This window comes from Etheostoma spectabile, chromosome 14 (assembly GCF_008692095.1).
Source record: "Etheostoma spectabile isolate EspeVRDwgs_2016 chromosome 14, UIUC_Espe_1.0, whole genome shotgun sequence".
Taxonomy (NCBI): Eukaryota; Metazoa; Chordata; class Actinopteri; order Perciformes; family Percidae; genus Etheostoma; species Etheostoma spectabile.
In genome coordinates this window covers 7,575,846-7,585,387 of record NC_045746.1, presented here as the reverse complement: position 1 = coordinate 7,585,387, position 9,542 = coordinate 7,575,846, and the positions used below count along the sequence as shown (strand labels likewise).

Sequence of the window (9,542 nt, the reverse complement as noted above, 5' to 3'; positions counted from 1 at the left end):
CCCCCCCAAATCCTCATTCCACTCTGAACCTTTGGGACCTGTCTTCAATTTTCAGCGCTGCGTGGCCAGAACAGACATTTAATCATCATTTCGTCAGATCTCCGGGGAAAGCTTGAGAAACGTTCTGCTCTGTTCACTCACTGATGACGCAGTTTTCTTCTGTTGTTTTTAGCCTCTTGGGTATCGCAGTGTGCGGCGCTCGACTGTGATCAGCGGGAGATCCATCAGAGCATGTTCAATGATATGTGCAGCTGGCCTGGCACCACGCTGTAGTGGTTTAGAGGTCTGTGATCGATGGGTGCTCCGGCCAGCACTTCTTACATTTGGCTAGCTGCACTAAATATGGCTTTCTCACACAGACAAGCTGAAATCATCCAGCCATCTGCTCCTATTTGTGCAATGATACTAGGTGCATGATCTTGCCTTTTTCTTGGTGCCAAATCTGTGTTTGTTTGAACTGCAGTAGTCTTGGTAACTGTTGTCATGCCGACTCCAGGCTATTGAAGTAGGGATTCATTGCAGAGCAGCTCGAACCAATCATAGTGATGCTTTTAAAAAAAACACCAGCCCTGTCTCAGTGCATTTAACTGTTGGTATTATGCTCACATTCATATATATATATAGAATATGTGCAATAATCTTCATCTTCTGTACAGGATCAGCAGAGATGTTTTTCTTCTTCCTGTTCTGGAATTATGGATAAGGTGGTGCCTCACTTTTTCATATATACTATATCGGCGTGGCCTGTGGCGGAGTCGCTGCTTGACAGTTAAAGATACATGCCGTATTGGGTCGGATTGTCCTTTCATTTTCAGTGATTTAACAAACAACGGAAGGTGTCGTTTTCCCACATTTTTTGTTAACATTAGCTACCTGATTGAGTCTCCAGGTAAGAGACAGCTAACGTTAACCGTTAACTTGTCTTAGATGATTTAATGTCACTGTATTATCAGTAATGTAATCCCAGGGTCCTCAGACAGTCTGTTGTTATCCCACGTTCATTAAAGCTATATTAAAGACGTATTAACACAGGCTCCCTCTGTCTATTTGGCAGGATTGTTTTACCTTAATAAAGGACACCACACAGAAACTGTGACAAAGATTAACGATTAACCACTAACAATGTCTATGCTCATTAATTGCTTGCTAGCTTTTAGAATTTGAAATTCGACAGTGCCCCATTGAACCTAACCTGCTGACGGCTATCTTCGGCCTTCCCCCACTCGATCTAAGGCTACATTTCTAACGCTACGTTTTGGGTTTTGAAGAGGAGTTTTAAGGTAAACAGTGTTTTGTGTTTAAACTAACACGTCCAAACCTCATATCTTATCAACATTCTGGTGTACTGGGCATAAACAGGAGGCAGCGTGTAGGCCTGCCTGCTGGTAGTTGCCATGATAATGTTAGTAGCTTTAGTCTCAGAGAACGAGACGTTGTGACCGATAAGGCCCAATCAGGTGGAGAACCGTTGGGGTCAGTGTCAATGTTGCCAAAGGTCTGCAACAAAACCCCGCAGATTCTCAACCAAAGCGGGTCAGAAGTTTCCAAATCTCTCCGAAATGGCTCTGAAACGCCAGAACAGGAGGAATGAGATGTGTAAAAGTAGCATTATTATATTCCTTTTTAAACCAAAAAACAGCAATGTAAATGCAGCCATGTCTGCTTAAAACTAAACAGGGTGTTCTATTTTAATTATGTCAACTTGAAAAAATAAAGTTATTCTCTGAGTGTGTGTGTGTGTGTGTGTGTGTGTGTGTGTGTGTGTGTGTGTGTGTGAAACGTGTTTCATTGCCACTGGTGTAAACAGCTGTATTCATTCAAACTGAAGATAGATGGCTGGAAAACATAAGTGAGCAATGACTGAACTGTATTGAGATTCATTTTATAAATACTTACAGTGGGTACGGAAAGTATTCAGACCCCTTTAAATTTGTCACTATTTTTTCATTGCAGCCTTTTCCAAAATCAAAAAAGGCATTTATTTCTCAGTAATGTACACTCAGCAACCCATCTTGACAGAAAAAAAACAGAAATTTAGAATTTTTGCATATTTATTAAAAAACAAAAACTGAAATATCACATGGTCATAAGTATCAGACCTTTGTTCAGTATTTAGTAGAAGCACCCTTTTGATCTAATACAGCCATGAGTCGTTTTGGGAGAAGATGCAACAAGTTTTTCACATCTGGATTTGGGTATCCTCTGCCATCCTCCTTGCAGATCCTCTCCAGTTCTGTCAGGTTGGATGGTAAACGTTGGTGGACAGTCATTTTCAGGTCTCTCCAGAGATGCTCAATTGGGTTTAGTCAGGGCTCTGGCTGGGCATTCAAGAACAGCCACGGAGTTGTTGTGAAGCCACTCCTTCGTTATTTTTTTGCGGTGTGGTTAGGGTCATTGTCTTGTGGAAGGTAAACCTTCGGCCCAGTCTGAGGTCCAGAGCACTCTGGAAAGGTTTTCGTCCAGGATATCCCTGTACTTGGCCGCATTCATCTTTCCCTCGATTGCAACCAGTGTCTGTCCCGCAGCTGAAAAACACCCCACAGCATGATGCTGCCACCACCATGCTTCACTGTTGAGACTGTATTGGACAGGTGATGAGCAGTGCCTGGTTTTCTCCACACATACGCTTAGAATTAAGGCCAAAAAGTTCTATCTTGGTCTCATCAGACCAGAGGATTTTATTTATCACCATCTTGGAGTTCAGGTGTTTTTAGCAAACTCCATGCGGGCTTTCATGGTCTGCACTGAGGAAGGCTTCCGTCGGGCCATCTGCAAAAAGCCCGACTGGGGGATTGCTGCAGTGATGGTTGACTTACTACAACTTTCTCCCATCTCCCGACTGCATCTCTGGAGCTCAGCCACAGTGACCATTGGGTTCTTCTTTGCCTCTCTCACCAAGGCCTTTCCCCCCGATAGCTCAGTTGGGCCGGACGGCCAGCTCTAGGAAGGGTTCTGGTCGTCCCAAACGTCTTCCATTTGGGATTATGGAGGCCACTGTGCTCTTAGGAACCTTAAGTGCAGCAGAAATTTTTTGTAACCTTGACCAGATCTGTGCCTTGCCACAATTCTGTCTCTGAGCTCTTCAGGCAGTTCCTTTGACCTCATGATTGTCATTTGCTCTGACATGCACTGTGAGCGTAAGGTCTTATATAGACAGGTGTTTGGCTTTCCTAATCAAGTCCAATCAGTATAATCAAACACAGCTGGACTCCAAGAAGGTGTAGAACCATCTCAAGGATGATAGAAGAAATAGACAGCACCTGAGTACATATGAGGGTCACGGCAAAGGGTCTGAATACTTATGACCATGTGATATTTCAGTTTTTCTTTTTTAAAATTTGCAAAAATTTCTACATTTCTGTTTTTTCTGTCCAAGATGGGGTGCTGAGTGTACATTACTGAGAAATAAAATGAACTTTTTTGATTTTTGGAAAATGGCTGCAATGAAACAAAGAGTGAAAAATTTAAAGGGGTCTGAATACTTTCCGTACCCACTGTAATGTGGAAACTTTTTTTTGCAGTAGCCTAAAACTAACAAGGCATGAGATGCAGGACAAAGTCTTGTAATTTGAAGGTGTGCAAAAACAATACTAAACACTTTGTGGATTAGAAAAATGGTTGGCAGTGAACATAATCCCTAATCCATGAGTTAATCCATGTATTTGGAAAAGGGAAGTAATAGTGTTTAACAGTGATAGTATTAGTGGTAATGCATAGTTTTTTTGTTTTTTTTAATGTACTGTACCAGTTCTGGTTTGTACAGAGTGTTCTAAGAAACAAGAACTTACCAGATGTTAAATTCCATGCAGTGGAAAAACCTTCCAAGTGTCACAGGTATATTTCATGTTGTTCATAACAGGCATGCAGAAGATTTTTGACTTTTGCTTTTCAGAGACAACTGAGGCTACCTAGTGTCCCGTGACTGGTGAAACAATCCCTGTCTAAGCCTGAGGACTTTAATAATGTGAAGCTACTTAAAGCAACAACAGAGACCTTTTTTTTTTAACTTTAACTTTTAAATAATGTTTCCAAACTTTCAGTGGTTCATCAACTTGTAACAGAATGAACGGCACATCTGCATTCTCTCTACCGGCTCTAACCGCACTATGCAAGTTTGCCAGATTGGGTAGTGTATCTGTAGTTTGAATGAGACATATTGAGACAATTCCACTTCCAACCTGTAGTGGGACCCCCGTAACATAATGTCAGCGACAATGGGGTCCAAACAATTCAGATAAGGTTCACAAACTTTATAAAATTGGTTTGATTTGAAATGTATCACATGTCAGGTATTCCAGAGTTCCTAAATCAAACAAGACTTTATGCCAGCTCGCAACAGTTGGCTGTTTATCACTAATCCGCTGCAATTATATATTCTTTCTAGCTGGTTATTTAACGCTACATATCTAGCAAGGAGACCATGAATAAGAGACGTTGGGTCTAACTGTAATTTTAGCCCAAGTATCTTTTTAAATTCTGTCAAGACATTAGACCAGTATATCTGCAGTTCATGGCATGACCAAAGGCAGTGGGTTAGAGTACCAATCTCAGTTTTACATTGAAGACACATTGGTGACAAAGTGACAACATTATGTCTGCTGTTGAGGGATGTATGCATTCTATGTAACATTTTAAAAATGTATTGATTTGGCTTGATTACAAACCAAAATTTAGCATAGATCCATATGTCTTCCCACTCATTGTCATTGATTGTAACCCACTTTTCTCTAAGCTCTCGCAAAGCCACAGTTGAGTATATAATGTCTTATCTGTAGATAACAAAATAAGTTCTGTCTGGGGATAGTCTATTTCTCAACCACTTGGTTAAAAGACAATGTATTATCAGAAGTCAGGTCTTTTAATACATGAATGCCACAACTGCGCCGCTCTTTGAAGCCGGTCCTTTAATCATTATTTCGATCTTTGCTCATCCATTGTCCTGACCTTCACATCTTTATGTCTCTACTCTTCAATTTGACTTACTTTCTAATTGGGTTTTCTCGACCACATTGTCTCCTGGTCTATATTCTTGCACAGATCACATTTTAAATTATTATGATGTGTTGCTTTTATAACGTTTGGAGTTCAGGGTGAGTGCAAGACAACAGAAACAGACGAGCAGGAAAGTTTCTAGGGTGAGCAGACAGGAAGCCATTATCAGGGAGTGTGTGTGCACGCTGTACACAGTCGCTGCTGTTCTAAACAAACAAACACACACACACACACACACACACACGCACACGCACACGCACACGCACACGCGCTACCATACAGTAGGAGGCTCTGTAGGATCTCTCTGGGGCTGCGACCTATTTTATGACCTGAATGCTGCATTTTAAAACACACAACACACAGAGGACTCGATGATATCTCAACGATGGCCTGACAGATGTGGAAATCACAGTGTTAAGATATGATGGTATGAAATATGATCGCCACAGTGAAACAGTCTGCTGTGTAGACTCCAAACTTTCACCTCACAAATAATGTCATTTTTTTTAACTTTTTCTGTCCCTTTTGTTGTAACTAATTGTTTTATCAAGTGTTAATAAATCTATTTTTCTATAAAATACATTTTAGATTAGTTTTAGATTTTGACAGTTGTTACACAAATAACATGAGTATCATTTACTGACATACATTTACTAGTAATTATGTATTATTTTTTGAAATGTTAATAAACGCTTGTGGCTCCCACACTTTTTCAATTAGCCTTCAGGTCTGTAGTTCTAGATGATTGGAAGCTATAAGTGAAGGGTTTAAATCATCACGTCTGCAGCAGTGTTAGTGACTTGTTAAAGAGTTTTTCCGTTATCAAACCAGTAAAAGGGAGTTTTTATAACCTGGCAACCCAAAAGTTGTTTTTTAATGAATGGATTATAACTGATCTCTTTGAACACCTTACTGAATGATTTATTAACCATTAAGAAAGGCATTACTTTAATCTCTTTTACAAAGGGTGCTTGCATTGATAATAGTACGCTTTTTCTCCTTTTGAAACTCCTAATTTTGAACAACCCAAACCCACAATGACTTTTTCTTTTTATGATTGCATGAATGTTGCATATCACCTTCTTTTGTGTTGTTCATTTAAATTCCTGCCACAGCATGTGCAGTCTCATGTGACTAATCTAACCAACTACTCTCATTCTGATCAACATGCATTACAATGTAGTCAAAATGAAAAAAACGAGTGAACACAGTGAGGGAAATAGAATGCGTAGTACCATAGTCTGTTAGTTACTCACCATACTGTCATAGTGTATCAGCTCCAGCTGGTACTCCGGCAATATGTCGGCCCTCTTATTGACCAGGTCCAGAGCCATCTGTGCAGCGGGGAGGCAGGCTTGTCCGCCGGGCCAGCCTCCACTCATGGGGAACAGGGCTCCAATGTAGAGCTTTTTCTTGCCTAGAGTTGGGCAGGAGCAGGAGAGGAGGACAGTGAGGGTCATGGTCAGAGAGCAGAGACGAGCCATTGCTGCTGGAAGCTGAAGGCTCAGGCAGCTTATTCCTCCAGTACTGTCCAACTGGGAGTCTGCAGGCTTTACTGTGCTTGGGTCAGGACCAATGGATTCCCATGAGCGGCACAGGTGGGTTTTCCTCAAAGATGGGACCCTCGTTGGAATACTTATTCACATGAGGGGCACAATTTTTAATTTGAGTTGCAGAAATAGCATCTAACAGCCAACAAACAAATATGATTATTATAAAACAATATCATCCATCTTGTTTGAACTCTTCAGCGCGGTGGGAACAATTATTCTCTACTCTAGCATGCCATACCCAAACGGTCCTCATGCAACTATTGAACTGGCTGGAGTTGCTGTTTTCTAACTGAACTTGACTATGAAGCTGAGGTCGGTGGTGAAGTCGAGCTGGTGGCGCTCTCCGCGGTGCTGAAACTCGACTGGCGGAGGCTCCGTGGTGTTCCGCCTGAACCTGTTCCGCAGAGACAAGATATGGCTGTGACCCTGCGTCCTCCTTCTGAACACGCTGAGCGTGTGAGGAAACACACGAAGAGACCGGATCCTCTGGTCTTACCTGCCCGTCCTCATCTATCCGCCTACATACTCACGGCTCCCCAGTCCAACATTAGTACTGCTGGATGGGAAAGCTACAAACACACAATAAATGTCTGTTTTCAATAATCCAATGGGGTGTAAGGGGAGAGCGCTCGGTTTGGAAGCAAGGTCGATCTCAAGATGAAAAGTGGTCGCAGCGCTGCAGGAATGCAGCGAGCCCTCCGGAGGAGAGGAGAGGAGAGAGAGAGAGAGACGACGGGAGGGAGAGGTGTACAGCTCGCAGTCTGAGTTACACTGAGGCTGACTGCAGCAGCAGCGGGAGAGAGAGGGGGGAAACAGAGAGAGGGAGAGAGAGATAGCAAGAGAGAGAGAGAGCGAGAGGGGGAGAGAGAGGACAGAGAGAGAACGAGAGGGGAGGGAGAGAGAAGGGAGAGAGAGACTGAGAGAGACAGAGAGAGTAGTAAGATAGAAGGGAGAGAGAGAGAGAGAGAGAGGAGGGATGTTTCACAAACCACTTAGAATTTGCAATCCCTCAACACAGCCTCGCTCATTTATCTCTCCTCCTCCCGCTCCCCGCCCTCTCTCCCCCTTTCCCTCTCTCCCCCTCTCTCCATCTCTCATCCACAAATGTTAATTTGCCACCAAAAGCCGAGTTTCGACACAAGGTTTGAGCTCTTTTTAGTGAACTCTCACTCGTTGACCCAGAGAAAACCCTGATTAGTCATAAATTATACAGCATGCAGCACACAATACAGTATACACGTTCTACACATACTACAAGTCATAAAAGTAGCCTAAAGCCAGCACTTTAAGTACTTGAGTTTTTCATGGTAGCCCTGTAACTCGTTTAGAGAAAACTATGTAGAAAGCTGTGATTCAGTGGCTTTACCGAATAATTTGCAAATAAAGATAGACATAACGTTTTCATATTCACAGTGTTCACACCTATTTTTTAGTAGGTACACAATATGATTAAAATAGAAACTGGTGTTTTGTACAGATCATATCAACATCAACAAACTACTATTTCAAAGGTCAAGAGTGAACATTCCACAAAAAGAGGATACGTCTAGCATATATCTTTTTTAACGTATGTGATTATTCTATTTGTAAAATATGTATATGTTTTTCCAAAAAGATGGGACATTGTAATTCGCATATGGTGATTATACAGTTTCTAGATAAGAGCTAAGGTTATGTTTCCAATCTGTCATGGCACAAAACTGTGCCTTTTAATTTTCATCTATTTAGTTCCTTTGTTGTTGTCTTCTTCATACGTCAAAACAATCTTTTAATTCAGCAAACCACATGTAAGAGATCTTAATGAATAATGTCTGCCTCTCCCTCACATACTCCTACATTTACATGTTTCTTTGTCTATTCTGAGAATGCTTAATGCATTCCAGTGTGTATATGAGTGTGAGTGTGAGTGTGAGTTTGAGTGAGTATGTGTGTGTATGAGTGTGAGTGTGAGTGTGAGCATGAGTGTGTGTGTGTGTGTGTGCGTGCGCTGCATGTATCTTAAATAATGTACCAGCACAGTAAAGGGCTGACACTGATCGCTCTCTCTTTATTCTGATGTATTTTTGTCCTTTCTTCTCATTTCCAGCCGCTAAAGAGCTTGTGCTGTTCTGCTGGTGCAGTGTGATGTCTGTCTGTCTGTCTGTCTGTCTGTGTCTGTCTGCGTCTGTCTGTATGTCTCTGTCCTATTTCCCTCTGCAGGCACAGCTCTGTACCTGACTGGCTCTCATTTTCTTGTCTAGGTTGATATGTATCTCTCTGTTTCTCCTCCAATCTGTTTGGCCATCTCTGTGGGATTACCCGTGCTGCTAGAGAAAAGAGACATATATCTCTGTATCCCATGTCCCTCAGCTCCAGCTCCTTTCTATCAACAAACTGTGCTGTCATTTACTGTGCCTTCAGAGTTGTTAAACCAGGACAGGAATCTGGGAAGACGGCATGATGCTATTATGCCTCCGGATCGGTTTGGAGATTTTTCCCTCAATACATTTGAATAACACAGAGCTGATAAGTGATTCTGGCTTCATAAATAATTGTGTAATCTTGTAAAATGGAGCACTCATGATGATGTGTATAAAGAGCTGCCGGTGTTCAATGGGTTCAATAAGGAGCTTATAGGATAGTTTCCTCATCTACTTCTGTTCTACTTTCTTCTTGAGGTGAAGGTCATCTATGTGCTATAAATTGTACAAGGCATGAGTTTCTAAAGACTCTGTTCATTTATAGGGTTAAATTAAACCGCTACAGGGCTGCTGGGCATACATTAGTTGGGGGCCACTTTCTAGTCCCCACACACCTAACCTCACCCCGTTTGACCCAGAGTACCTGAAACTAACAGGCATGTATTTGCTGGAATATTACTCAGCCCAGGCTTACTGGATGTCAGGCTTGAGCCCTCAGAATTGTCAGATCAGACTATTACTCATCACTAACAGAAGACAATAAGAAAAACCCAAGGTTTCTTTTCTTTTCAGTACTGTCAGAAATCTAGGAGTTATT

The 9,542-nt window shown here is 41.9% G+C and overlaps 1 protein-coding gene across 3 annotated transcripts in view; it reads right to left on the bottom strand.

The window, feature by feature from the left end:
* The window catches only part of gabbr1b (gamma-aminobutyric acid (GABA) B receptor, 1b), a 165,719-nt gene that overhangs the window by 59,089 nt on the left and 97,088 nt on the right, over positions 1–9,542 (bottom strand). For all 3 annotated transcript variants that reach the window (XM_032536196.1, XM_032536197.1, XM_032536198.1), the window contains one exon: positions 6,249–6,409. In XM_032536196.1, coding sequence (XP_032392087.1) covers positions 6,249–6,409 — 161 coding nt within the window. The remainder of the gene's footprint in view (positions 1–6,248; positions 6,410–9,542) is intronic.